Here is a 27,428-nt window from a genome sequence, read left to right as displayed (position 1 = left end):
TTTAAAATTTCTAGTATTGTGGAGCGCCGAGCTCAGGAGGAGTCATCCAGATGTTCGAGGTTCCTCCAACCTGGCTGCATCACACAACTCAATCCTCACGATTGATGCGAATCAGGCAAAGATGCGATTCATTGTTTGTAGACTTAATTTTCCGGCCAAGGCATCATTTTTCATCAGCAAAGGACCGTGCTGCGTTGCGTCCGACAGAGCTCGGCTTGCGGAGAAGACGCGTCCAGCCCTTTGGGTCCCCACCCTCGTGCCTTCTTGACAACATGCAGTAGAATCACCACGATGACGCCGAGGAGAAGGTGGAAGGGATAAGAAATGAAAGAAGGATCGAAAACGAGACCAGAGGCAGGAAGGGAGAGCGCGAGCGCAAGAGGACAAGGGAGAGAAAAGATGGGGAGGGACAAAACTCGACGTCAAGGTGGTTTACACAACGCCGGGCAGGTGAAAAAAAATGAGAGGGCAAAAAAAAAGCGGGGGAAAAAGAAAAAAACGGCAATCAACAAAACCTGCTAAACAAGTTAAGGAAAAGGACAAAACAAGAGTCATGGGCATGAAAGATACCAATCCGCCGCGCCCGTGGGACCAGCGGGTCCGAACAAAAAGCCACCAGAAATAAGCTCTAGACCGCCTCGCGGATGCACAGAGTTTTATTGATCTGGAAGCATATACAGGTGAAAGGAGAAAAAAAGGAGAGCTGGGCACACTTCTTAAGCCGTGGCGGTGCGCTTGTAGTTCTTGTCAGCGTCGACATGTTGGGTCGCCTTGACACACTTGGCCATGGTCACTGAGGCGCGAGAGATGGGGTCGGTCATGTAAAAGTCGCGGAGCTCCTTCTGCTCAACCGTGAGAGGCGTCTTGCTGACCGCCTGCTTGGTGGCCATGCTGGCCGCCGTTTGGGCAAAGTTGGCCGGCTCCAACTGATCGTACTTGACCAATTGAGGCGCGACCTGAGCCATGCGCGCACGCAAGGTGAAAATGTCATCGTAAGGCAGCTGCTGTGTTGCGAAGGAGGAGATGGCGCGGACAATCTCCCAGTCCACGCGTGCAGCGCCGGGGGGCGTCACGGCACGACGAGTCATCTGCGAGCGGCCCTCAGTGTTGACAAAAGTGGCATCCTTCTCCGTGTAGGCAGCGCCGGGCAGGATAATGTCAGCCAGAGCAGCGCCACGGTCGCCGTGCGAGCCCTGGTAAATCACGGTCTTGCCCTTGAGCTCCTCAGCATCAACGTTGTCAGCGTGCATGAGGTACACAACCTCGGCATCCTTGAGGTCGGGCTGGGGCACGTAGCCCAGATCAAGAGCCGCAACCTGACCGGCTTGGCGCTGGAGGGTGCTCAGCACCTTCCAGTCGGCGCTGTCGAACGACTTGGAAGTGGAGGCCAGGTGCTGGCAAGCAGCGAAGAGAGCATCGGCGTCCTCACCCTGCAGGGCGCCGGCACCGACAATGAGCATGGGACGCTTGGCCTCGGCCCAGCGCTTGCTAAACGCGTGCTTGCCCTGGGCAATCTGCTCAATCACATCGGCGCTAGCACCAAGGTGCTTATGCTCGTAGGTCAGATCAACGTCCTCGCCCACCAGGGCCACGTCGAGCTCGTTGTGGACAAAGGCCTTGCGGATGCGAGTGTTGACGAGGGGGGCCTCGAAGCGGGGGTTGGTGCCGACCAAGACGACCAAGTCGGCCTCTTCGATGCCGTTAATGCCGTTGTTGAAGATGTAGTTGCTGCGAAAGTCAGTGCCACCCGAGCCCATGGGGAAGCGCTCCTCGGTGTACAGACGCTCCACGCCAGTCACGTTCATGAGGTCCTTGAGAGCCACAAGAGCCTCGGCATCGGCTTGGCCGCCAGCCACAACGGCAATCTTGCTGGGATCGACACTGGCGAGCGTTTCCACAACGCGCTCGAGGGTCTCTTCCCACTCGGCGGCCTGGAGCTTGCCGTTCGGTCCACGAACGTAAGGCGTAGTGAGACGCTGGCGTTTGAGGCCATCGTAAGCAAAGCGTGTCTTGTCGGAGATCCACTCTTCGTTGACATCATCGTTGACGCGAGGAAGGATACGCATGACCTCGCCGCCGCGGGTGTTCACGACAATGTTTGAGCCCACGGCGTCCAGAGTATCGACCGACTCAATGCGGCGCAGTTCCCAGGGACGAGCAGTAAAGGCGTAGGGCTTGGAGGTCAAGGCGCCGACGGGGCAAAGATCAATGACGTTGCCAGAGAGTTCAGAGTGGAACATCTTCTCGATGTAGGTGCCAATCTGCATGCTGTTGCCGCGACCGGTCGTACCGAGCTCGTCCACACCAGCCACCTCAGAGCCAAAGCGGACACAGCGTGTGCAGTGGATGCAACGGTTCATAATGGTTTTGATGAGAGGGCCAATGTTCTTGTTCTCGACCGCACGCTTGCCATCACGAGGGTGGAAGCGGCTACGATCGCTGCCAAAGGCCATCGACTGATCCTGAAGGTCACACTCGCCACCCTGGTCGCAGATAGGGCAGTCGAGAGGATGATTGACCAAGAGAAACTCCATCACACCCTCGCTGTGGATTGAAAACAACAAGTCAAGAGTCACGGCCGAAAATGAGTTGACAGATGATGTGAGCAGGCAGCATTGTGAACGCGAAAAATGAAACAAATAGAGACGAAGAGGGGGTGTTCATGGTCGACGAAAAGCTTGTCGCAGGGCATACCGGGCAGCCTTGGTCTTGGGGGAGTCAGTCTTGACGCGCATGTCAGGCATGACGGGCATGGCGCACGAGGCGACGGGCTTGGGGCTCTTCTCAACCTGAGAAGACAAAAAAAGCAGGAAGGAACCGAAATCCTGGTCAATCGGAATGTCTTGGTATCGGTCGACGGAAGATGCCGCCATGCAGTAGGCACCCAAGCACCGAAGGCCCCTAACATGTACTTGGCTCGAACATGTGGGGTGCAAGTGTGTGTAAAAAAAAGTTATCATATGCGCACCTCGACGAGACACATGCGGCAGTTGCCGGCAATGGAAAGGCGGTCATGGTAGCAAAAGCGAGGAATCTGGACACCGGCCTCTTCGCATGCCTGAAGGATGGTGGTTCCGGGCTCGACGTGAACCTCCGTTTCATCGACAAAGACGCGGACAAGCTTGTTCTCAGTTGACTGATGGCGCACTGCTCATCATGGCATGCAAGGTGTGCGGGAGAGACACACAAATGAGTCAAGGCCCAAAAAAAAAAAAAGTGGAGCAAGAGGAGATGACATGGCAGCGGCGCAGAAAAGGTGTTGGTGATGGGTGTGGAAGAGACGATAACAAGAGTAGTCAAGGTGCAGGTGACGAGGTTGTGTGCTTGTGAGAACTGGTCGGTAAGGGCACTGATGGCCTCTCAACAACTCGAGGGATAAAACCCCTCTGAGGTGCTGACCGCAAAGCTGAGCTGAGCGCGCCAGTTGGCGGCGGCTGTTGAAACGACCCCCAGTGTGGGCCGGACAAACAGCACCGAGCCAGCAACGCCCCAACCAAGCAAGAGGCCAAACCCACCCTCCAAGGCACCGGTTGCAGACAACAAGCCTTCTGGAAGCGAGGGTCTTGGTTGAGAAGCACACAGCTCGCTCCGTCGCTCGCTCGCTCAGTCTGTGTGTGTGTCTCTCTCTCTCTCTCACTCTCTCACACACACACAGAGACAAGCCTTTGTAACATTGTCATTCTTTTGTCTTTGGCTCTTTTCATGCGCCAGAGACAAGAGATGACATGACCAAGGGCAGCCGGAAGATGGGGCTGCCTGGCGGTGAAGGCGGTTGAATGGGGGATCCAAAGTGGGGGCGCTGGATAGCATGGTGTCTAAAGTATATGAATCTGGTCTTCAACTTACCGGCTGCATTTACGCCCAGTCGGAGCATCGCGCTGCCATTTGCCAGGGACCGGCGGGAGGCCGCCTTGACCAGTAGTGTCGCCGCCATGGTGGTTCTTTTGTTTCGCTCCCTGAAAACGACAATGGCGTACACACACACACACTACACACTACACACTGCACCGAGGCGTTACCACATGTGACTGAGTATTTCTTTTGTTCAGGGGATCAAATTCTTGTGGAAACAAAAGAAAAACGGGGGCTTGAAGCACTTTGGTCCTTTGAGGTTTTTTTTCACCCTTGCCCTAACCCTTTGTGAGGTTTGAACTTTCCTCTGACTTGACGCTCTCGCTTCTCCTCTCCCTCTCTCTCTCTCTCTCTCTCTTCTCTCAAGTTGAAGCGCATCTAAATTTGAATCAAATTAGCGGGAAAAATAAGAGAAGAAGCTATTCAGAAATTTGTATAGTTCCACGCGGAGAAAACCGGGATAGAATGATAGCAAGTTGGCACCTCATGCCTTTTCCTCCTCCCAGCCGGACCTGCAACCATGTACGTGCGCTTCGCTCGTCTTGTTCCCCGTCCTTCTGGCCATGGTGCCCTCTTGTTCCGTTTTGGCAGCCGGGATGGGAGCGATGATTGGACTGGTTGGAGGCCATGGGAAAGGGCAGGGAGAGCCGCAGTGCTGGATGGAGGTCCTTGTCAGGGGCACGTTGGCGTGCATCGGCTTTTCTTTTCTGAGGAGGGGCTGAGGCACTCGTGCGCGAGCTCGTCCTTTGGACTGTGTCGGCTGGACTTTTGATGATGATGGAGCAGGACGTTGATCAGCAGGCAGGCAGGCAGGCAGGCAGGCAGGCGGGTGGGGAGATGAGACTATATCAGCAACGCAGCCAAACGTGGCACGGAATGGACGCTGCCTTGTTTGCGCGAGCATGAACCTGTTGCTGACTGGCGAGCTGGTGTTGTTGGTTTGTAGGGGTATCTCGCGCGACAAGTTCCACAAGCGGCGCCGCACCGGTGAGTTATCCCACTATCCACCCAAGCCTGCTCCTGCCCATGTGTGGTTGAACCCACGCCGGGCCCAGACGTATACAACACTCGCTCAAGTTGCGCACAGGTCCCACGATCTTGGTTGCTGCGCTTCTGGCTCACGTCGGTTTCTTGTGTGTCTGCGTACATCCCATGCGGTTGTGATGACTAACTAGGCGCCCGCGTTGCGCCTATTCGCATGAAGCGCAAATACGAGCTTGGTCGTCCCCCGGCGCTGACCAAGCTTGCGGGTCCTAAGCGCGTGCACGAGATCCGCACCATGGGGTGAGTGTTTCAATCGGCAATTGCAGCTGCTCGCTTTTCTGTTGATTTTCAGACGGTGGTGGCACGCCGACGAATGGCAGAGCTTGTGCCATACGATGTTGCGTGGTTTTGTTTTCTCACGCATTCTTTGATTCATTTTGCAGTGGCAACCGCAAGTTCCGTGCTCTTCGTCTTGAGACCGGTAACTTCTCGTGGGGCTCTGAGGGCGTCTCCCGCAAGACTCGTCTCATCGATGGTGAGTGTTTTTTTTTCTGTATCTACACCCGAGCCGCAACTGGTCCCCTTTTGCCTTTCTCCTGTTTTTGCCCAGTCAGTTTCTCACTTGTTTTGATTGTTTGCGTGCGACCTTTTTTGGGGGGCTCTTGTGCTTACAGTCGTCTACAACGCGTCGAACAACGAGCTTGTGCGCACCAAGACTTTGGTGAAGAACGCCATCATTGTCGTTGATGCCACCCCCTTCAAGCAGTGGTACGAGACCCACTACGGTCTTCCCATTGGCAAGAAGAAAGGTGGTCGCAACCAATCCGAGGTTGACGAGGCCATCCTCAACAAGCCCCGCTCCAACCACCTCAAGCGCAAGCTCGAGGAGCGCAAGGCTGGTGCCAAGGTCGATGTCCATCTCGAGGAGCAGTTCGCCGCTGGTCGTCTGTACGCCTGCGTGTCGTCCCGCCCCGGCCAGAGCGGTCGCTGCGACGGCTACATCCTGGAGGGCAAGGAGCTCGACTTCTACCTCCGCAAGCTCCGCTCCCGCCGTTAAACTGGGCGCGTTTAACAGACGAACGCCGGCCTAGCGTGCTGCCTCGCCTGGTTTTCTTTTTTGCGGGAGGGTGTGGTCCCGGTGTTTGTTGCGTCAAAACAACAAGAAAAATAATTGGAAGGCCTTCCTTTCACTTTTTCACAGCTTGTCATTTCTCTCGACTTGATGCTCAACGACTGCCGGCCAGTCTCCTTCCTTCACATACGGAGCGAGTTTTGCCAACCAGAGTAACAGTGTCATAAGAAAAACACCATGGTCCAACGCTGTCGTCAACCCGTCCACCAAACACACCACACCAGAGCATGTCAGACACGTCCATGCTCGCGCACCGCAGAGTCGACAAGATGCAGAAGCTTCCAGCACCCCAAGGCCAACCCACACACAAACCCGACGAACAAGACGAAGACAATCTCACACTTGTCGTGGTGTGTGTGTGTGTGTGTGTGTGTGTGTGTGTGTGTGTGTGTGTGTGTGTGTGTGTGAAATTATGAATTTCGGAATTTTTTTCTCTCTCTCGTGCGCGCGTGTTGCGTGTGTGTGAGCGATTTGCGCGGGATGAGCTGCTAGAGTGTCGTCGTGAGAGGGCGGTGAGATCAAGGGGGTGGGCACCTGGGTGCAGGGGGCTGGCATTGGGGGACGTGTGGACAACAATGAGTCTGTCACCGCGACCTCCAGCTTCGCCGCCGCCGGCGCGGCAGCAGCGGCGACCGAAGAGCGGACACCCCTCGAGTATGGGCCGCACGAGACCGGCCGACAGTTTGCGGCGGCCCCATACGGCCTGTCCAGCGCATTTGAGTCGGCAGCAGCTTCGACCACAGAACCAACTGAGCGTGCCTGACAACGATTTTGTTGTCGAGGCTGTGCAGCAACTCGGACGTACCCGCACAGGGCTTCGCTCCGCCACCCTTGACCGCCAACACAGCGGCTTTGGCCAGCCTCCTCGGGACGCGTCCCTGGATCGCTCCCGCGTGGGTTCCCCATATCGGGTCAACCTTCTTGATGATGCCCCACCCCGGCGTGTCCAGTCTGCCCCCAGTTCCCCACGACGGGTAAAAACGCCGCCGCCGCCGCCTCCTCTTCTTCTCTCTCTCTCTCTCTCTCTCTCTATTTGTTTCTCTCCCCTACCTCCGCATCTTCACTCTTGGCCCTCTTGCACGTCTAGGTGCGCTCGGCCCGATCGGCAACGCGACAACCGCAAGACGCAAGCTCAAGGCCGCACACAGCCATGACCACCACATCTCATCATTGGGTCCGATACCCGGACCCCCTCTTCTCGCGTTGAGCCACCTTGCCCCGGTGCTCACGCCCGCGCGTCCCCCTGCCCCCGCCTTGGTCAACAGGGCACCATGCGCCCAGCTACCGCTGGCAGTCTCGGGCAAGCCACACGCACGCGTCTTGAAGTGACTCAAGAAGTCGATGGCGTCACCAAGCGATTTTGCGAACTACGGTCAGCCTACGTGCCAACCTGCCGTGGGTGCGTGTGTCTTGCCATGTGCGCGCTCCACGTGCTCAACTTGCCCTGGCTGCCCTGGCTCCCCAAACAGAGCCGCCCTCCGTGCCCTGGCCAGTGAGGGTGTTGACGCGCGCAACGCCAAGGTCCAAGAAGCTCGTCAGCGAATCACTCAAGAACGGCACGTTATTCATACACGCCGTTCTCGACCCTCTGGCCCCCGCCTGGTACGAGCAGATACTACGCGTTCCACCTGCGCTTGATCGGGCCACACTTGCTCATGCTCTTTACTCATTCCCTCCTTTTTGCACGGGCCTGTGTTCATCCCCAAAGAGCTTCATCCGCCCATCGGCCGAGGCTGTAGAACCCGTGCCGCCGACGCCTCCTCCGGCGTCACCGCCCCCGCCTGAACCGACGCCAGAGGCCGACGCGTCTGGTGATGAAACCTCACGTCGTGAATCAGCCGTCAGTGTCACCAAGCGCCGCTCCATGGCAGGTGGGCATTTTGATCAGAGTTCACGACACACGACCTTGCGCTGAGTGGATTGATACTTGTCACTAGGCGTGGCACGACAATCCAAGGCTCACTGAATTGTTTTGCTGGGCCCATGGGCGGTCTTTGACTCGTGCAGCCATCCGAGACATGCAAACAGACTTTTCCGAAATGCTGGACCGACTCCAACGCCGCCGCGCGCACTCACTCAAAATGCTGCAAGAGGAACTCAAGAACAACGAGTCACCGCAGGCGCCCGATCCGCAATTACTCGCTGCCGCTACCGCCGCCGCTGCTACTGTTGCAGTTACTCCCCCCGATGCTGTTGAACCTACTGCCAGCCACGACCCGTCCGACCTTGCAGATGCCGAGGCTACTCGGTCTTCAGCTCCTGCTCGACGACGCTCCAGCAAGGGAGCTGACGCCGCGCAGCTGCTTGAGCGCCCGGATTGGGTTAAGGCATGGATTCAAGGTGTTGTCCAGGAAGCCACGCAGCAAGCTGCGGCCACCCGCCCTGATGAACCTGCAGCGAGTGCTGCTGCGCCCATCGAGACCAATGCCTGGATGCAGCCTTTTGTTGAGGGCGTGGTTCAAGATGCCACCCGTACCGTCTTGGAGACCGGTTTCATTGCAAAAGAAACCACCGTCCAGCCAGCATCCAGCCCGCTACCGGAGCCGGGTCTGGAGGATGACGAGCCAGTGGACTTGGAAGAACCTGTCTGGCTAGAGCCTTGGATTCGCAATTTGGTTCTCGCAGCCTTTGAAGAAACCCAACAACTCCCATCCCCAGCAACAGACACATCAGCCGAGACAGCGGATGCTGCTCACCCTGCACCCAGTCTGAGCTGGATCCAGTCCTTTGTCAGTGCTATCGTGCACGACGCAACACAACGCGCTCTACAATCAACATGAACAGCCTCGCCTGGTGCTCCCCCTTTGCCTTGCCCCACTGAACCGCCAAAACGAACTCGACAAGCGACCGTTACTGCGTCCCAAAAAGCTTACGCAACAACGCGCTTCGAGTGTGCGAGCGAGACGATGCAAACAGTTAGAAAGACAATCACAATTAATCCGTGCAAATTTCACCAATCATGCGTCCAGGCCCACACAAAGGGAATCACCAATTATAAAGGAAGAAAGATGGGCATAAATTTCAGAGTGGAAAGAACCCGCAGGGTTGAACAGATGGGCTTTTATGGCCCAAACAGATTGGATCACGCGCACGATCACCCAGTGCAGAACCATGCTTACTTCATCGAGCAAAATTCACGACACAACAGACGGGCAAGCAAGATGTGAAAGACCACAACGCCAATCACAAGGAGGGCGACCAAACCTGAACTAAAACTGTGCGTTTCGGGTGCAATGCCAAACATGTGCAGACTCTCCTGGGGAGTGAAGACAGCTGCCGCCCTGCATCCAGAAGAATCAAGTTCAGAAAAAGCAAACAAAGGGCCCGCCCCCACGTGAATCCGAGTCCCGCACGAACATATGCCTCAGGCCTTGTCCAGGATTTGTCAATCCACAAGGACTTACCCTTGGCTGGTAGTGGAAATGTAGTGGGCTTCACTGCTGGAAAGTTCGAGGCTGGCATGGGCTCCAAGGATTTGTGCCTGGTTGTGGAGGCTTTTGGTGACATAAAGCGCTTCGCGAAGTCGATCGCCCCGACTCAACAGCATCTCTTCTTGATTTTTGACCAGATGCAGCACATGGTCATCAAAATCAATATGATTGCCCCGCAGCTCCAATCTATTGGTGCCATCCGAGGCATCCATCGACAGCAGACCAAGACCAAGACGAGCGAGTCAGTATCTACCGGAGGAAGAAAAAAAAAAGCAGTTTGACACCCCACATCTTCTAACCCTAAGGGCATGCTGAATGACGGGCTGATGCGCAGGTTGTTTTTGCGTCCCGTAATCCCAAGCACCATACGCGTAAATGCCTGGTCTACCGTCACTGCGCGCTGGCGGCCGGGCTCATGAAAGTTGGGGCAGCCATTCCGATGCAGACGCAGCACCATGCGATCCCGCCACTCGATCAGATCTGCCGTTCCCGAAGGCAGCGTCCACTCGGAGGCATCCCAATTAACTGGACCATTATAGCAACTGCAAGCAAATTATCAGTAATGTTTGTGAGCGAGGCAGGTACAAGGAACGTATGCTCATAAGCCACCCATGCTGTGCCCAGTCACGGCAAATCGTCTGCTGATGACAAAATGAGCAGGCACAACAGGCACGTCGAGATAACGTACCCAGCAGCGGTGGCATCCAGCTGGTCATGCAGAGTGCGCCCGGCAAAGTTTTGGCCCAAATCCACCACCTCAAACGCCGTAGTGATGTAGTAGCTGCTGGCAAGCATGGCATGAACAGCAGAGGTGTAATGTTGATTTTGGTAGCCATTGGCCTGCAAATGTGACTCAAAGAGCTGATGGTGAACAGCCTCGTGGCGCTTGAAGACGTCGTCATCTTGCAGTAGTTGCTTGATAACGGCGGCCACGCGGGCTGCTGAAGGCGGCATCTTTGTGGGATTGGCTGTGAAAGCCACATCTGTAAAACAAAAAAAAACGGGTGCACATGCGCAACCATGACTATGCATCCCCGTGGTTGGAACGATGATGGAGGCGTTGAGGCTTACGCTCATCCGAGGGGATGACCACCAGGGAATGGATCATAATGGCCGTGGCAGAGCCACCACCGGAGAGACTGATGTTGTTTGGGAGGCTGGAAGAGATGTGAAACAGCGCTGTTCCATCAGCCGTAATTTGTTGCCAGAGATCGAGTCCTGCTGCCAAACTTGCCGGCAGTTGCTGGGGCATTGGTGTCATGGCCAATACAAGGCATTGAATCAGTACAAAGCTAAATCAAGAAGACGGAGGCAAGAAACGAAAGAAAGCAAGAGCTCTGGGCAACACACCGATGCGTCACTGGAATTGAGAGCCGTTTGGCGTTGCAGGTTGACCGTGGCACCGATGCCCGCGCGATTATGGACGATAACCTGTTGAATCAAGACGCTTGGCCGTTGTCGGGGCACAAAGTAGCGTAGCTCTGCCGTCTAATGGCCGGCACGCAGTGGAATACGTGTGCCGTTAAAAATGAAGAAACAGGGTGCACATGGGGCATCATCGGCATGACCGGAACGTACAACACAAGCATCGGGGATGACTGGATCTCTGGGACCACGCATGACGGCAGGCTTGGTATCCAGTGCTTGCAGGCGAACGACGGAATGTGCTGCCCTCTCCACAAAGCGTTCTGCAACCAGCTCAACGAGGCAGGGATTAGATGATTTGCCATGTTGCAGACCAGAAGCAAAGTCCAGGCTCAAACCTTCGTGTAGCACATGCATGTTAATGGTGACAAGGCCTGGGATTTTGGCTGCAATTCTACGGACCAGGATTTTGGAGAGACGAGCGAGAGGTGAGGAGCTGGTAGGCCTGGAAATTGAACCAGGGTGCAGCATGCATCGTACATGCGTCCTTCGGCTTGAATGGTATCTGGGGCTGCGTTGGAGGTGGGTTGATCAATGCCACGAAACAAGGCGTCACCTGACACTGCATCAACCATCAGATAGCCGTTGCCTGCACGTTGGTGCACGTTGGGCGTGCGCGACCGGGCGTCAAGATGAGGCATGCGCACACGTTCAAGGGGGAACAACAAGAACATGCAAGCGACTCCTGGCGCGTGCGTAGCTATGCGGGATGTGAGCGGCGCTCGACCGAGCAAGGAGCGCACCAAGCAAAAGTGGCATGCTCTCGTTCATGGAGAGTGGAGGCTCGGAAAGCTACGAGACATGTGGGGTGGACGGGATACCATGATCACACGTCAGTGACCGTGCACTAACAAGGATGGTACAGAGAACAGATGGCGTGACTGTTGCTTTCGCTGCCAACACAAGTCAAGCGGACCTCTTTGAGAAGACGTGCACGTTCACGACGAAAGCAGTCGGTCGAGGGCGCCACAAAACTGGCCACTGCACAGGTGTGGTGAAGACATGATGAGCTCTGAGAAAATTCCAGCCTGCACGGCAATACAGGTTGGAAAGAGAGGAGCGAATGCACAAGATACGAACCGGAGGAGACGTTGGCTGAATGTGAGTGTAGCCACCAATAAATCGTCATGCAGACGATCAGGCCAGCCAAGAGCTGATACCGGCGCGACCTGTGACCACCACCAACCACCATACCACGTCATCGAGACCTGAAAGAGACGACAAGACAAGACAAGATTGCGCGTGCCAGAAGGCAGCAAGCATCACCGCAACGAGTTTAAGATCCCGGCGTACCGATGGTGCAGTATCTCAAACATGAAGTGCTTGACCTGCCCAGCCGTGGCCTTCACGGCCGCCGGAGGGCTCGGCATGATCCTGTTGATGCAGGGCTCAGTGCTCGCCAACGCGACACTGACGTTGACGATACCAACTCATCCGAAATCCGATCAGCACCCGGTAGCAAAGATACCCATCAACCCCAGCCCCAAGCACACGAAGCACATGAAGATAGGAGGCAGGATCAAGGCCGTCAAATGCAGCAGCAGCAGCAGCAGCAGCAGCAGAGGGCACAGTAGCAGAGGGCACAGCAGCCAAAACGGCCACCCACACACTCGGTTCAAAAAAAATAAAAATTAATTTCACGCAACTGATCAGATGCAGAAAATTAAATTTTTTTGTTGGACTGTTCCTTTTGCCTTTGCTGCTTTTCTTTGGCCGCTCCTCTTTGGCTCTCTGCTCAACTCTCGCTCGAACTCTCGCTCAAACTCTCTCTCTCTCAGACTCTCTCTCTCTCTCTCAGACGCTCTCTCAAACTCTCTCAAACTCCCACTCAAACTCTTCAAGCTTTCTGGCCTGCCGACTTGGTTTACAAGGTGCAAGGAGAACTTGAGTTGCAAATATACGATAGGATTGACATCACAGAAGTCCCAGGGACGAGAACACGAGGGGGAAACAGACAACGCCATCTCGGGGGCGTTGCAACAGGACAGCACAAACCAGAGTGGCACGTCCAACAGACGGCCTAGACGACATAGCGACCAAGTTAGTGCAGGCAGAAGCCTTGGACGAACAACTGGCATCTTGGACATTGTGGATCGCCCGTGAGATAGGCCTTAGCGTGGGGGATAGCCGCTGGGGTAACCCGGGGGAGCTTGAGCATAAGGCTGCTGCTGCTGCGGGTAGCCACCCTGTTGTGGGTATCCGCCTTGTTGTGGGTAGCCGCCCTGCTGCGGGTAACCGCCCTGCTGCGGGTAACCGCCCTGCTGCGGGTAACCGCCCTGCTGCGGGTAGCCGCCCTGCTGGCCGTAGCCTTGGGGGGGAGCACCGTGGCCCTGGGGCGCGGGCTTGGGCTGACCAGCCTGAATCGCCGGGTAGCCGCCGCCAGCACCCGACTCGGCATGATGGTGACCCATCTTGCCCCCATAGTCATTGACGGTGGGGTGAAGCTTGAGCTCGTGATGGGTCTGGGCCTGCATACAGGCCTGGGTGAGGCAGTACACAATGTCAGCGATCAAATCGACAATGTCGGCAATGGTATCGAACGTCGAGTCGATCATGGCGGCAATATGGCAGATGCACTTGAGAAACTGCATAAAGTTGTTGAAGCGGATAATGCGCTGTTGATCCCGAAGAGCGAGGGGGCAAGTGAGAAAAGGAAAGGGCGCAAGGTGGTGGAGAGTGATCCAATCGTGTCAAGCAGCTAAACTGTGCCTGACAAGCCGGGCGGGGAAACAAACGTTATCGCAGGGATCCGTCTTGATTTGGCGCTCGACTTGCACATAGATGCGGGTGGCCGAGATGGCGCAGCTCTCGCAGCAAGTAGCCTAGGCGAGCAGCGACAATGTGTCGGTCAAGTTGATGGGGCCGAGATGCTAAGGGGGGCGGGGCAAGATCAGCCTGCATGCCGCGCCTACCTCCAAGCACATGCAAAGCTGAGGGCAAGACTCTTGGCCAGGCACGTATTGCATGCACTTGTTGCAGCAAAAGCCCTGGCAGCAGCTGTACTTGGACCAGTCCTTGTTGAGCGCGAGGTAGCGAAGGTAGATGGCGCAGCAGCAGGGGCAGAGCATGGCACCACAGCAACCACCGGGGTTGTTGCAGCAGGCGCGCATCATGCCTAGATGGCATTCATAGGGAAGCGGGGCGATATGAAAAGAGGCCGAGGCCGAATGTATGCGTGTGCAACATGGTGGAGACACGCCATGCTTGACACATGGGGTTCAAAACGAAAACCAAAGGGGTTCAAAACGCGGACGCACCCGTCTCCCATTCGCGGGCTTGGAAGGAGTTGTAGGGATCCTCATCCACGGGGTCACCTGGGCGTCGGGTGAACGGGGACGTCCGGTGCACGGGGATGGGATGAGGTCGGCATCATAAAAGGCAGGTGGTACCAAAAGGCTTCCGGCCGGGCGACTTGGTTTTCGTACCGGAGAAGAAGCACATGACGGCGGTCGAGGCTTGAAATCACACACAAAGTGGTGCAATGAGAGGGGAGGAATGCGGTCAATCCGCGGTGGCACCGTGAAAAGAACCGAAAAGAGGCGACAGAGTAGGCTCTGCCAGAGCTGAGCCCGCGCCACAAGCGAGTCAGTCAGTCAGTCAGTCACTCGGGCGTTGCACAAAAGAGCAGGCGAAGCAAATTGAGCAAGAGAGAGAGAGAAAGAGATGCGAGTGTGATCAAGAACAGGTGTGCCTTGCCCCTTTGAGAACAAGTTTCCAACTCTTGGCGCGAATGGAAAGCCGACTGCCGGCTGCCATTGATGGCGGGAAGCTTAAAGGGGGCGGGCGGGTTCTTCAAAACGAGCATCGCGAGTCGGCGACAACTCATCAAATAAAAAGTGCCCACGCTACCCGTCACATCTCCCTTGAATGCTATCCACTGCCACTTGCCTCCTGTGATCGCCAGTGAGGTCGCATTGATCCCCTTTGGATCCCCGACCGCGCTGCCATTTCACACACACACACTGAACAGCTCTCTCTCTCTCTCTCTCTCTCTCTTCGCGCGCCTTACCTTTGCTGTGTTATAAGTGTGACTCTTGTTATACTTTGCAGCTGTGTTTAGTGTGTTGTTTGTTATACTTTGACTTGTGTGTAACTTTTATGTGGTAGCGGCAATGCCAGTGGTACATGTGCAAGCCGTGGATGAAACGTCTGACAATCGTGCATGGAATTTCGATGAATTTCAGACGAATTTTCGTTGAATATTTACGTGCAGTGGTGTGTGGCTGATTTCGCGTGTGTCAACCCTCGTTTTTGGCAGTCAGACATGCTTTGATCCAGAGGATGGAAGCTGTTGATGCACTCGTGGCCAGATGCTACTGCTTGGCTGAATGACTTTGAAGAGGACTGAGCGAAAAGCAATGCCAAGCAATGCCAAGTCATTGTATGGACTGAATGTGTGCAAACACACAAGCAAAAGTATACTAACAAAGTGATCGTTCAAGTCATGGAGCGGAAAATGGCAGGGGTTGCGTTGGTACATCTTTGTACAAGGCACAAGGCGCCGCTGGCACGTAAAAACAGCCTGTACATACACACTCTCTCTCTCGTATTCCCTGTTGGCTACTCGGCTCTCGGTAACGCCTCTTTCTGACCGCTCTGTTTGTCTCAGTTAGTTTAGAGAGAGAGAGAGAGAGAGAGAGAGAGAGAGAGAGAGAGAGAGAGAGAGAGAGAGAGAGAGAGAGAGAGAGAGAGAGAGAGAGAGAGAGAGAGAGAGAGAGAGAGAGAGAGAGAGAAGAGAGAGAGAATTGGTTAGAGAGAGAAGAACAAACACAGAGAGAGAATTGGCTAGAGAGAGCAAACAGAGAGAGAGAGATAGAATTGGTTAGAAAAAAAAGCACAACTACCACATGTAACAACAAGGAACCAAAGAACCAAGTGGAGGGCATAAACAGCAAAGGCACAAAGGAATACAGTAGCACGAACAGAGAGAGATTTTTGTTCTGGTATGAGCAGTGTGTGGTTCTGGTGTATGCAGTGTGTGGTTCTAGGGGTGTGGTTCTAGTGTATGGAGCGTGTGTCGAGTGTGGAGAACATGGTTCTCGTGTGTGAGGCAAGCGTGTGGCGTGTGTGGAGTATACACAGCATTGCAAACGCGTGTGCAAAGTTATGCTGATGGACGTTTGGGGTTGGGGCGGTTCGATCGTTGGACATGTCGTCGGGTCGGGTCGGGGTACGTCTGAACCGCCTGCCCACACCACATCCACACAAAAGGCACAGAGTTGGTCTTGTCTTTGAATTCGTTTTCACATGTCAACTCAACATTTACAGGACGGCGTTCGGTTCATTGGTCAGGAAGAGCAGAGGATTGCACGTGGCACGCGGACGTCGGGACGTTTCATTTTGTCGTTGAGAAAACCAAACACCGAAAAAGGACCATGAGAGATTGAGATGAAATGAGAAACGAATCGAGAGAGGCAGAGAGGAGAGTGTATCGAAATAAGAGAGATCCTCTTGAGACGGGAGCGTTTCAGAGAACATGAAGACATGTGTGAAGCTAATCAGATAGAATTCAAGGCATATGAAGAGAAGTGCTCCAAAATGAGATAATTCTCAGAGAAAGTCACGTACAAGAGCCATGTCCCAGAGGGATACACAAAATCCAGAGGCATTTCAGAGAGAAGGAGAGCGCTCGTGCACCGTTGTGTCCTTTTTTGCAGAGCACGCGACCACAGTGATCCGCCCACCTCCACCATTTTACAAGATCGCGCGCGCGCGTGTGTGTGAGTGTGTGTGCGTGTGTGTGTGTCCTTTTGCGGGCTCTGAAGGCGGGCGGTGAGGGGTACAGGACGGTTGTGGATGAGATCCAGAGGTGGCTGGCTGTGGCTGTGGGAAATTCAGAAGAGGCGGTAGGACGTGTGCTTTTTTTTTTTTGGAACACGTGCGACGGGCGGGTCAGACGCGTGTGGACTTGACGGGACGGCGAGATCCGAGGTTATCGCGGTTGCCACTGCCATCTCAACATCGCCACCGCGACAATGTTGATACTACTCAAGTATATCTTGCCCTCGATCTGTGCGCTTTGCATGATGGGCAGCCTGTACGTTCTACGATCGGGGCAAGATCTCAACGATGCGGTCCTTATGTCGGAGAAGGCTTACCGCACCACGTTTGAGCGCGAAAGTTTTTACGAAAGCCGCGGCCAAACCGAGGAACTGCCGCACAATTGGCTCTACCGATATGTGGATCGGATCGTTGTCGCCACCCTTCCTGAGCGTCGCGACCACGTGGAACATATGCTCGACTTTCTGAACATTGACGCCATCCTCTTTGACGTCTACACGGATCAAGACCTGGCCAACGTCACGTTATCCACCACAGAGCAAGCATACGTTACCAAACTCAGCTCCAACTCCAATGGCATCCGCAAGCTCGCCCTTGTCAAGACCAAACGCGACATCTACAAGCACGCGCTCAATGTGAGCGCCGACCGACTCTTGTTCTTTGAAGATGACATTAACCTTGAACTTTTGAGTCCCACAAGCTTGCGGCAACAGATCGAGCACCTTTGGTCTGCTTTGCCCCCTCGCTGGAACGTGTTCAATCTTGGTCGTTGCCTGGCCTATTGCGACTACCAAAAGCCGCTTGGTCACGGTCTGGTACAAGACCTCGCCAACCTCTGTGCACAGAGCATCATCTTCGATCGAGTCGCACTGACGCAGCTGGTCGACGCCTTTGACAACCACCTTTTGCCCATGGGTGACGACCTCCTTCTTGCCCATCTGACCTCGCGTGGTGCCCTAGTCAGCGTGGCCAGCGAAGAACCGCTATTTTTGCAGGACCGCAGTCATATCGGCAGCACCCTTCATTCCGAGGGCACGAAGGATGCAGTCAACGCCCCCATGGTCTGTGCCAATTCCGTTCACATCAAAGGCTTCAAACAACGATACGGGTTGACTGTTGAGCGCTTTCACATGGCAGACCCCACTAATCTCAATGAAACAGTACCCGACCTCTCTACCATCTTAGTGGCCCAAGAATAGATCAAGACCATGGCCCTCTCGCACCCCTCTTTTTTTTTTTTGTTTATCTCATAGAGCATGTTTTCACCCAACCGTGTCCCACTAGTTTTAGTTTGCATATAACCAATGAGTCTTGCAATCGATCGGATTGTTTGACCACGCTTTTCAGCACTTGTCGTTTGCCTTGCCTGTCCCCAACACAGACGACGCCTCCTGTGGCAGTTCGCGGAGGCTCGACTCGGGAACAAAGATACGAACACATGCCCCACATCAGCACATGCGCTTTTTTGAACAGATAAGAGCAAGGGGAGGAGGGCTGGCATGGCACCTGGTTGACTCAGCACCATATATGACCATGCCCTCATGGTAAAGCATGATGCTGTGGAGTAAACGGAACGAAAATGCGGGGGGGCTTTAGAGCAGAGATGCTTCATCCTTGAGAGTTTGAGAGAGAAAGTTTGAGAGAGAGAGTTTGAGAGAGAGTTTGAGAGAGAGTTTGATAGAGAGCTTGAGAGAGAGCTAGAGAGAGAGCTAGAGAGAGTGTGTGTGAGAGTGAGACAACCGGTTTGTGTTTTGCTTTCAACCTTGGTGTTGACTCTGGCTTTTCTTTGGAGATTTTGACAACCTGGCTTGATGGCTACAGTTCTGGCCATGGATGGTACTGTTGTTTGTGTCTCGCTTGGGCCGCTCGGTGGTACTTGGGAACAATGGCGCAACGTGTATTGATTGGGATCGCCATCATCGGGCGATGTGCAAAATCAATGAGCGCCAACGCGTGTCAACAAGAAACGAGCGAGGGGCAGCAAAGTGCCGTGGATCACAACATCTGTGCCAGGTGCTCGACACGAATTGTACGGCGCAGTTCGTCATGGTCAAAGCCGGCAAAGGGTACAAACTGCACCACCTGTCAGCACAAGCAAGCCAGACCATACATGAGTAATCCGCTAGGCTATAAGCCTGGTCACCCACGCCCTCCCCACAACACTAACGCTCTCCGCCATACCCTACGTACATGACTGCCGGGCGTGAGGAAGAAGGCATTGTCTGAAAAGCGGCCCTGAGCCGTGGTGGTCAGCACAACATAGGCAGCTGGCTTCTGGCTGCTCAGCACCACGTCCACTGTGCCATCCGAATGGGTCGAGTCTGATACGGTCACTGTGATATTGGCCGCCGGCACCTGCATGTTGGCCGGCGTTACAAATGGAATAATGTTGTCCGACACGATTTGGCCAGCACCGCTCTGCACCGTGGCACGCAAAAGGGCCTTTGTGCCGTTGAAGTTGGATAAATCCACATTAAACCACTTGGTAATGCCCGCGCCCGTGGCCATGGATACGGTCTGATTGAAGAGGACTGTGCTGCTGCCATCAGCCAAGGCGAGGGACTCGACCACAACCCGCCCCGAAAAGGCCGATGGGCTATCGTTCTTCACGTAACACGTGCCATTTGTGCCACATGTGGCCATAACATCGGCATACACCGATTTCTTCATAAAGTAGTGCAGTGGTTTCCAACGGCCACCAATCACCTGACCCTGCACAGGCGTGCCATACTCGAGGCTGCCCCACCCGCCCGTGGGCCAGATCTCGTTCAGTTGCCACACGAGAATGCCAAACTGGTTGGTGCCGCGGCGGGTCTCGATGTTGCTCTTCATCTCCAGCGCCTGGCCCAGCATGCACTACCAATACAAAGAGCGTCAGTACACCCTGTCACGGACAAGGGCGGAGAAGGAAGAACCCGAGCTTCTTCCCCGACCAGGCGATGAAGCTGCCGCCTACATACCTGATAAAGCTGGCGCTTGAAAGCCGTCTCGCCAGTTGCGTTGAGATCTTGGTCATTGCCAAAATAGGCCTATTGACAAAGTAGGAGCAACACAATAACAAAAGTCAAAGCTCCTTTTAAACACAAACAACGCTGTTGAAGGCCCGTAATTTTTCACAAGCCAGAGCCCACGAACGTAGATGATGCTGTCGCAGGGATAGTTGCGCTGAGCCATAACATTGTCACCTTCACAAGTCGAGGCAAATCCACCTGCGCACACACATCATTCGTAAGCAGCTTCAAGGTGCAAAGCTACGATATCTTCTTCCGCAGCTCATCTGGCCACACATGAGACGGAGGTATGACGGACATACCACTGCATTTATCCCAGGGTTGGCCGGCGTGCACACCCCAGTGCTCTTTGGCGAGTGTGGGCGCCATAGACTCGAAAGAAGACATGACCACGCAACCAAACTCCGAGGCGTACACGTTTTGCAGTTGGGGGCCCGTCTATTGATACCGTCAGCAACGGCATCAGCCCCCATGTCAAACAAAGCGACAAAACAAAAACAAAACAAAAATACGCAAAAAGATTAAAACGCAAGAAGCACACAGACAGTGTTGGTCTGGTATACCCGACACCTTTGGACACCTGCACCCGGCCGCTGTCATACACACCTCAGTAGGTGTCAGGGTGGTGGGAATGTTGGGGTCAAAGGGGGAGAGCGTCGCTCCGCCGTTGACGCTGGGAAAGCCTGAACCCTGTTGAATGTACCCCAAGCGATGGATGACGTCAGTCGAAGGAGTGTACCCCCGCTCCAAGCACCCCATCCACAAACAGCGGAGCAGCGCATATGTTGCGAGCAGCCAATAAAATGTGATTTGGTAGTGGATCAAGTCAAGCCCTTACGCACGTGCTGGTATGGACCATGAGTTTCGAGAGTGGTGGTTCCAACATGCGTCACCAAGCCATCCGGTGAGCGGTTGGGTTGGCCTGGGATGAATGCATTGATGAATAATGGTCAGCTCTCATACATTCTCGTGGCTTTGCAAGTTCTTCTCGGTAAGAAGACTCACCAGTGAGGCGGTTGACGCCTGTGGCCCAGCCTAGGGAAGGACAAGATGCCCAGACTGCGCGACTCGGGTCCTCTTCCGCAACCACGGCCATGACAAAAGTGGCGTAAATGCCTGCGGCAAGCGACACCGAAACATGTGGCAGACAGACATGATGGTGCACGTGGGGCTACGATGAAAGCAAAATGGCCGATCGAGTGTTGGCACGGCATCAAATCAGAGCTCATACCTGTGTCGGTGCCAATCACCACTTGGCACTCGTTGCAGCCATCATACATGACAATGCTGGGGTGGTGCGATAGACGGCGAATTTGATGACGCAGCTCCGCGTCCTGAGTTGCCGTTGCGCTCGGGCTATGCCCCTGCTGGGCATACTGAAAAACAAACAAGCACAAGAAAACAAAAACACAAAACACCCTCAGCCAATAAGCAAGCAAATAAACCCAATGGCCGGCAGCAGAAAGAGTAGGTTTGTCAGCGATAAGCCGCAAAAAGGATGCGCCAAAACGGTGCCCGAGTTGAGCATGTTGGAGCAAGGCGTTGCACGAACCGCCATGTCGTGGTAGACGAGGATACCCATCTCATCACAAGTGTCATACCACACATCGGGCAGGAAGATGCCGCCACCCCAGACGCGAAGAGTGTTCATGCCACCATCGCGCGCGCTCACGACCAGCTGGCGGTGAGCCTCGGCGTTCATGCGCCCCTCCAACTCCTCCATGGGAATCATGTTGGCACCGCGAGAAAAGATGAGCAAACCGTTGACGCGCCAGTACATGCCTAAAACATTGCAACGCCCAAAACAGAATCAAGATTGGCCGTGCCGCGGTCAGTTTTTTTCTTCTTGGGCATAGGCATGTGTATGTGCACGCATGTGATTTGTGCAGGCAGTGATGCTGCAAAACAGACAAACGGGCACCACAAAACCAAGAAAGCTTCAAGGATGGCTTGGGACGTACCGTGGAAGTCAGTGCCATCAACATATTTATTGTTTGTACGGTACTCTGGATCCGTGTCATTGCCTGTAACGAGCGCGAACATGCTATCATGGTACACGGTGCATGGGACGCGAAAGAGAACATCCATTGGTGAGGGCCCATGATGACAATACCAAACATCGAGGAGGAGACCAGTGGCTGGTTGCCTTCAAAGCCACGTCAGAAACAGGCAGAGGATAGCCCACCGAAAGCCGATGCGACGGGTGGCGGACGCCGTGCTGGCTTGTAGAGCACCGTCGGCGGTGAAGGAGGCCGTCACATTGTACAGAGCAGCCTTGCCGTAGCCGCTGGGCCACCACAGGTCAATGTCCGCGGCGTTTGCTGACAAGGTCAGGTTGGCAATGTAATCACCCTATTGTTGACATTGGCCATCAGGGCCGGCGGTCGCTGAGACAGGTACGGCATCTTGCTAGGGATGGTTCGTCAAGGGACGGCACGCCTGTACTTACACCCGGAAGGTCGACCTTGAGCGTTTGAGTGTCAAAGTCGCTGGTGACAGTCACCGTGCCAGAGGTGGCTGTCTTGGACCACAGGTGCACATGGGCTTGGACGGCAAAGCCATCATGGGCATGCTCTTCAAGCCGGGTCGCCGGGTACTCGCCACGATAAAAGGTATGGGGCACAAAATGTGTGATGGCAGCTCCGTCAATCTAAGCCACAGGCCATGGTGAATCAGGGTCGTGGGCTCAGGCAGTCTCTATGTGCTGCCGTGTGATGACACACCTCGACGGTGTAGACACTCTTCCAGATGCCACGAGAAAAGGTCAGAGCTCCTTCATACGACTCGGTGGTGGTATAGGGCGCCCAATCCCAGCCACCGGTGCAGGCCATGAAACGCCTGTAAAAGCACGGGTGCAAGCATGGTCATGACAGCGTCAAATCTGGGGCGGAGACGCCCCATCGGCGGGGCAACAACCCTTGCACGCATCACGTATGCCGTGACAGTTTCAGATTTTGAGTGTGCTGGACGCAACAGACCCGTCAGTATGGATATCGTTGATGAAAATGATTTGAAGCTCGTTCTCGCCAGACTTGACCAACTCGCTAATGTCAAAGGTGTAGCGATGAAACTGATCAGTCACGCTGCCCAACATCTCGTTGTTGACGCTAACCGTAGCACCCATCTTAACGCCGTCCAGCACTAGCCACAGGGCCGCTGACATCATGGCAAAGGTTCAGAGCCAAGTGAGCTTGTCTACACAAATCGCTGTGATGTGCAAATCAAGTCATATTCAAGTGGCAGGAGTCTTGGCCTACCTCCGGATGATGGGTCATAGTTGCTGGTAAAGGTGGTGGTGTAGGTCCAATCGTAGTCGTTCCAAAGCGTGGCGTTTTTGAAGTTGAGTTCATAGAGAGGGTCACCAATCAGGTCGTTGTTTTGCAGGTCAGTGATGAGGTCACCAGGGACCTATATGTGCACACAAACACGCGCGCGCGCGCGTCCGTCATTCGTCAAAGCATGGCGGTGAGTCCAGCAGAACGGTGCGAGTGACAAGTGCAATCGAGCTCGGCAGGTACCACCCAGGCCAGTGAGGTAAAAAAAAAAAAAAAAAAGCAAAAGAAATCAAATAAACACCTAAAAAGCAAAGGGGTGGGGTTGGGGATCGACCAAGCAGTCATGGTGGGGGCAAGCAGCAAAGGTGCTTGATACCTGAGCCTTGAAGGTCCGATCGGGCGCAAATTCAAACGACGAAAGCTCCCACTGGCCGTCGAGATAGTTGATGGCAGATCCGGCAATTGGATGATCCACCAAGCCATCAGCGCGCACCATGCCCAGTGCCATCGCCACCGCCACAAGGGCGGCGACGCTCAGCACGGACCCACGCACCATCTTTCCACCGTTGACACGTCTTTGACTCCCCGATCCCGAGCTACGGCAGCCGGAGAAGGCAGATGAAGATGCAGATGGCCCTCGCGATCACTCGACCACTGGCGTTGAGTCAGTGATCAGACGTTTTGGGGAAAAATGGAGTTTAAAGCAGTAAATGTATGTTTCTTATGGGAAGATGCAGCGAAACATGAATTAAACGAAGAATATATGAAGGAAGATGAAGATTTTAGTGCGATTGTAGTGGTAGATTATGTAGAGAGATTTGAATCAAACGAAGATTTTGATTTGGAAGAAGAAGCGTACAGTGTGATTGTTGAAGAGACGGGTGGTGTTGATGTTTTGCTTCTTGTCGAGATCACTTTCAATTGGCCTTGACACACACGCACGCAAAGACTTTGTGAAACGAGCGAGGGCCTTGCGGAACGGAATGGCGTTAGCGTCGCGTGAGCATGGGCACATCAGTCATGAGTTGCTGCCTTCTTCTTCTTCTTCTTCTTTTTGGATTTGCTGGCCTGAGCTGGGGCATCCTCGGCCGTATCAGCTAAGATGCGGGCTTGGTGCCGATGCAAGACGCGCTCTTGCTCGCGCGCCAAACTGGCGGATGCAGCTGCCTGAGCTTTCTCGCTGCGCCTCTGTAGGTCGATAATCTCCAAGTTTTCGTGCACATTTTGCAGGGCGCTGCTTTTCACGTATGTGTTGGTGAAGTACAGCCTTTCCATCACGCAGCGCAAGTACACCATGTTGGCCATTTTCAATACTATGGAAGGGAAACGTTGGTGATCATGATTGGCGTGGGAGACATGTACGCTCTATCCGACAAGCTGTTCCTCCTAGGGCACGGCTTGGCGGCCCAACATGGATCCCAGGACGGATCACCTTTGGGTCGACAGTCGCACAGAAGAAAGCCTACCTGAGGGCTCGAGCACTCGCACGCTGGGAAATACGAAATTCTGATTTAGCATGAACATGCGGTAGAGATTGGCAATGTGCACACTGGGGTCCAGCTAGGTGATCAAAAAATGCATTTGGTGATCGCGTGCCTCGTCAATCAACACACGAAAGCTCTTGCTTGCCAGTTGCCATCCCCCGTTTGCAACATGCGAATGGTGACTCATGCTCAAGGATCGTACCGGCGGCTCGTTTTGGCGTCGGCTCATATTAAAATAGTGGTATTCCACTTGCAAGCTTTCAAGGTAGGCGCCCAAGGCGTCAGCGTAGCTACCCTGCGATATTTCAAAATTGGACCCACAGATCAGTCAACCTGCTTGAGCCTCTGGCGTACGTTGTGCTTTGAAGGCAAAGGCGCCAAGAAAGACGCAAAAGGGGAACAGGAAGAGGAGAAGGGGGAGAAAAGCAGAGCCCCTCCCCTCCCTGCCCGTCAGACAAGGGAAACAAGAAAAACATACCATGAGGAATTGATCGGTGCAATTCAAAAGCGTGTGCACCATCGTGTGGTTGGCAACGCTGCAAGCTTCAACCAAGCTGATATATAGGGGCTTTCGCTGCAAAGCATTTCGAGGGTCGAGGAGGTTGGTGAGGCATGGTGAGTGAGTGAGTAACAAGGTATGATATAAGCGGCAGACCCGCTGGGCATGGGCCTGCTGGCCATCAAAAAACACGGCATGCAGCCCGAGGCATACAATGCTGGGCTGGGACACATACCAAAAAATCGTTGTTTTTGAGCATCATGGGCACAACTTTCTGGATGCCCCGAACCGTTTTTTCCGTCCACCCGCGTTGGGAACGCTGGCACAATATAAGTAATGCGCGCATGATCCCCAGTAGGGCCTATACAGAAGGAGCCACGAGGCTGAATTCACTGCTGCATTGCATGCTTTCAGGAGAAAAGCAAGGAAGGTGCGGGCACGAAGAGGAAGGGAACAGGAGTCTCCAGACAGTGAAGGTTACGTACCCCATCCTCGCATGTGTTCATGTGCTTGAGCAACTCTACCATGGCATCGAGGGCAAGGTGCTTGGCGCAAATGTCCAAGGCCGTCTGGCCCGACGCCTGATTCACCACGGCCAATCACGAGCAGGCACACGGGCAAACAGGCGGGCGGGCACATCAGCAAGGACGCAACAGTCATTGTGCACGGCTGCATGGCTACAGGGCTGCATGGCAAGCGGGTGGTGGTAGTGGCCTACCAATCCATCGACTGTAGCGCCATGGGCCAGGAACATGGGAATGAGCGGCGCCTGGTCGGTGATGGCAGCCAAATGCAGGGCCGGGAGTCCAGTGCGCTACAGGATCACACGGACACGCGGATTGAGTCTGTGGCGTAAAATGAACAAGGGCACCCTGTACCATGACCGATCAAGGCGGGGGTCGGGCATACCGGGCAGCACAGTTCTGCGCTTATGCCGACGCGGTCATATTTGGGCAAACGCCGGAACAGGTCGATGGCCTCGTCGGTGCGCCGGCACGTGACAAGGAAGAAGAAGAAAAGGGCATCATTCAGGCGGTCCTGTGACGATTCATCCACGGGTTTGGGAATAGCCTGTGGGAAAAACTCTGTATCTACGAGCCCAGCCTTGAGGTACAGGAAGGCAGGCCTGTGACAGCAGGTCGTGACCTTGTACGCGCTCCGCCATTTGGGGTCATGGTCCGGGTTAAAGCCGGGAGGATGACGGGCGCTCTGGCGCATGCAGGTGCGAATGGCAGTCTCAATCACCATCCGATCCGTCAAGTCGCCCTTGCCATCCTCACGGAGCAGATGCGTCGCCATCTTGGGCCGTTGCCCCACATCTACAACACATGTGCCCCCCGCGACTTCTTTAAGAGAGAGAGAGAGAGAGAGAGAGAGAGAGAGACTGAATGAGAGAGAGGAGAGAGATTTAGAGAGAGATTTAGAGAGAGAGAGATTTAGTGAGAGAGAGATTTAGAGAGAGAGAGAGATTTAGAGAGAGAGAGAGATTTAGAGAGAGAGAGAGATTTAGAGAGAGATTTAGAGAGAGAGAGAGATTTAGAGAGATTTAGAGAGATTTAGAGATTTAGAGAGATTTAGAGATTTAGAGAGATTTAGAGAGATTTAGAGAGATTTAGAGAGAGAGAGAGAGATTTAGAGAGAGAGAGAGATTTAGAGAGAGAGAGAGATTTAGAGAGAGAGAGAGAGATTTAGAGAGAGAGAGAGAGATTTAGAGAGAGAGAGAGAGATTTAGAGAGAGAGAGAGAGATTTAGAGAAAGAGAGAGATTTAGAGAGAGAGAGAGATTTAGAGAGAGAGAGAGATTTAGAGAGAGAGAGATTTAGAGAGAGAGAGATTTAGAGAGAGATTTAGAGAGAGAGAGAGAGATTTAGAGAGATTTAGAGAGAGAGAGAGAGAGAGATTTAGAGAGAGATTTAGAGAGACTGAGACAAGACAACAAGACAGAGAGAGAGAGAGACACACACACAACACTCTGAACGTTAGCAAAAGACAACGGAGATTTGTCAGACAAATTCTCTGTGTCGCTCCGTCTCTCTTTTTTGACCGAGTTCGGCACGATGGCGAGACGGGGGACAAATGGCAGCCTGCTGCCGACCCCCAGTGTCTTGAAGCTTCAGAAGGGGGAGGCAAGGGTAAATGTGGGTGGTGGGTTGGGATTGCCGAATGCAGCTCGGGGTAGAGAACAGAGTGTGGTCTCCTCCTCTTCGTCTGCTGTCAGCTCAACTTGCAACAGCGAGGGCGAGGGCGACAACGGCAGCAGCAGTTCCCGAGGGTCACCATCGCCCTCACCGCCACAAACCCGGCGGGCATCAAAGGTTCGCTACGATGACGATCATAGCGCTGGCGCCCGAGCTCAGCAGGCCAAGGTTCTGGACCCCCGGGCATGGTTGCTAATGAGTACAGCCTCAGCCCCAGCCCAGCTCTCCCGGCTCTGAACGACAATCCTAACCTGGGTCTTGTGTGGTTTAGCGCCAAAGTGCCATCAGATCGCGCAAGGATGCTTTTTATGCCGATGACCTGGAAGATGAGGATGATGACTTTGGACAGGCCGCCGA

At 54.3% G+C, this 27,428-nt stretch overlaps 9 protein-coding genes across 9 annotated transcripts; 4 read left to right on the top strand and 5 right to left on the bottom strand.

The window, feature by feature from the left end:
- Window positions 1–129: 129 nt before the first annotated feature.
- On the bottom strand, window positions 130–3,947 carry MONBRDRAFT_37042 (uncharacterized protein). The gene is made up of 4 exons (XM_001745711.1): window positions 3,847–3,947; window positions 2,969–3,147; window positions 2,695–2,789; window positions 130–2,544 (listed from the first exon to the last, which is right to left on the bottom strand). The coding sequence occupies exons 1-4, from the start codon at window positions 3,932–3,934 to the stop codon at window positions 717–719; spliced, it is 2,190 nt and encodes a 729-aa protein (XP_001745763.1). The 5' UTR covers window positions 3,935–3,947; the 3' UTR covers window positions 130–716.
- A 439-nt stretch (window positions 3,948–4,386) lies between these two features.
- Window positions 4,387–6,025, top strand: MONBRDRAFT_32388 (uncharacterized protein). The gene is made up of 4 exons (XM_001745844.1): window positions 4,387–4,839; window positions 5,028–5,136; window positions 5,280–5,371; window positions 5,511–6,025. Exons 1-4 carry the CDS (start codon window positions 4,755–4,757, stop codon window positions 5,891–5,893), a joined length of 669 nt encoding a protein of 222 aa, XP_001745896.1. The 5' UTR covers window positions 4,387–4,754; the 3' UTR covers window positions 5,894–6,025.
- Window positions 6,026–6,543: 518 nt separating this feature from the next.
- On the top strand, window positions 6,544–8,748 carry MONBRDRAFT_8161 (uncharacterized protein; the record flags this gene model as incomplete). The annotated part of the gene is made up of 5 exons (XM_001745843.1): window positions 6,544–6,942; window positions 7,234–7,367; window positions 7,438–7,570; window positions 7,677–7,839; window positions 7,976–8,748. 5 exons carry the CDS (start codon window positions 6,544–6,546, stop codon window positions 8,746–8,748), a joined length of 1,602 nt encoding a protein of 533 aa, XP_001745895.1.
- A 335-nt stretch (window positions 8,749–9,083) lies between these two features.
- On the bottom strand, window positions 9,084–11,465 carry MONBRDRAFT_25370 (uncharacterized protein; the record flags this gene model as incomplete). The annotated part of the gene is made up of 8 exons (XM_001745710.1): window positions 9,084–9,249; window positions 9,373–9,585; window positions 9,699–9,941; window positions 10,088–10,382; window positions 10,471–10,642; window positions 10,750–10,887; window positions 10,978–11,218; window positions 11,305–11,465. The coding sequence occupies 8 exons, from the start codon at window positions 11,463–11,465 to the stop codon at window positions 9,084–9,086; spliced, it is 1,629 nt and encodes a 542-aa protein (XP_001745762.1).
- A 673-nt stretch (window positions 11,466–12,138) lies between these two features.
- On the top strand, window positions 12,139–12,459 carry MONBRDRAFT_25369 (uncharacterized protein; the record flags this gene model as incomplete). The annotated part of the gene is made up of 1 exon (XM_001745842.1): window positions 12,139–12,459. One exon carries the CDS (start codon window positions 12,139–12,141, stop codon window positions 12,457–12,459), a length of 321 nt encoding a protein of 106 aa, XP_001745894.1.
- Window positions 12,460–12,715: 256 nt separating this feature from the next.
- On the bottom strand, window positions 12,716–15,710 carry MONBRDRAFT_32387 (uncharacterized protein; the record flags this gene model as incomplete). Its single annotated transcript, XM_001745709.1, has 6 exons — window positions 12,716–13,439; window positions 13,560–13,646; window positions 13,737–13,939; window positions 14,082–14,138; window positions 14,250–14,279; window positions 15,353–15,710. The coding sequence occupies 6 exons, from the start codon at window positions 15,708–15,710 to the stop codon at window positions 12,936–12,938; spliced, it is 1,239 nt and encodes a 412-aa protein (XP_001745761.1). The 3' UTR covers window positions 12,716–12,935.
- A 1,089-nt stretch (window positions 15,711–16,799) lies between these two features.
- MONBRDRAFT_8158 (uncharacterized protein) lies at window positions 16,800–17,804 on the top strand (the record flags this gene model as incomplete). Its single annotated transcript, XM_001745841.1, has 1 exon — window positions 16,800–17,804. One exon carries the CDS (start codon window positions 16,800–16,802, stop codon window positions 17,802–17,804), a length of 1,005 nt encoding a protein of 334 aa, XP_001745893.1.
- Window positions 17,805–18,600: 796 nt separating this feature from the next.
- Window positions 18,601–23,447, bottom strand: MONBRDRAFT_8157 (uncharacterized protein; the record flags this gene model as incomplete). Its single annotated transcript, XM_001745708.1, has 15 exons — window positions 18,601–18,687; window positions 18,796–19,461; window positions 19,566–19,634; window positions 20,223–20,306; window positions 20,459–20,538; window positions 20,622–20,732; window positions 20,848–20,992; window positions 21,169–21,398; window positions 21,578–21,660; window positions 21,802–21,968; window positions 22,066–22,266; window positions 22,340–22,454; window positions 22,595–22,772; window positions 22,874–23,024; window positions 23,268–23,447. The coding sequence occupies 15 exons, from the start codon at window positions 23,445–23,447 to the stop codon at window positions 18,601–18,603; spliced, it is 2,547 nt and encodes an 848-aa protein (XP_001745760.1).
- A 458-nt stretch (window positions 23,448–23,905) lies between these two features.
- MONBRDRAFT_25365 (uncharacterized protein) lies at window positions 23,906–26,173 on the bottom strand (the record flags this gene model as incomplete). Its single annotated transcript, XM_001745707.1, has 8 exons — window positions 23,906–24,204; window positions 24,358–24,451; window positions 24,578–24,670; window positions 24,854–24,949; window positions 25,110–25,235; window positions 25,360–25,455; window positions 25,593–25,688; window positions 25,784–26,173. The coding sequence occupies 8 exons, from the start codon at window positions 26,171–26,173 to the stop codon at window positions 23,906–23,908; spliced, it is 1,290 nt and encodes a 429-aa protein (XP_001745759.1).
- Window positions 26,174–27,428: the final 1,255 nt, after the last annotated feature.

Source organism: Monosiga brevicollis, genomic scaffold (assembly GCF_000002865.3).
Source record: "Monosiga brevicollis MX1 MONBRscaffold_10 genomic scaffold, whole genome shotgun sequence".
NCBI lineage: Eukaryota > Choanoflagellata > Craspedida > Salpingoecidae > Monosiga > Monosiga brevicollis.
Note: the sequence above shows the minus strand (reverse complement) of the source record. Positions and strands in the feature narration are given on the sequence as shown.

Coding starts and splice junctions, on each gene's coding strand:
- MONBRDRAFT_37042 (XM_001745711.1), bottom strand. CDS start 3,934: ATGGCGGCGACACTACTGGTCAAGGCGGCCTCCCGCCGGTCCCTGGCA. Junction 2,790..2,968: donor GCCGCATGTGTCTCGTCGAG/GTGCGCATATGA, acceptor TTGTCTTCTCAG/GTTGAGAAGAGCCCCAAGCC. Junction 2,545..2,694: donor CCCAAGACCAAGGCTGCCCG/GTATGCCCTGCG, acceptor TTCAATCCACAG/CGAGGGTGTGATGGAGTTTC.
- MONBRDRAFT_32388 (XM_001745844.1), top strand. CDS start 4,755: ATGAACCTGTTGCTGACTGGCGAGCTGGTGTTGTTGGTTTGTAGGGGT. Junction 5,137..5,279: donor CACGAGATCCGCACCATGGG/GTGAGTGTTTCA, acceptor TTCATTTTGCAG/TGGCAACCGCAAGTTCCGTG. Junction 5,372..5,510: donor CAAGACTCGTCTCATCGATG/GTGAGTGTTTTT, acceptor TTGTGCTTACAG/TCGTCTACAACGCGTCGAAC.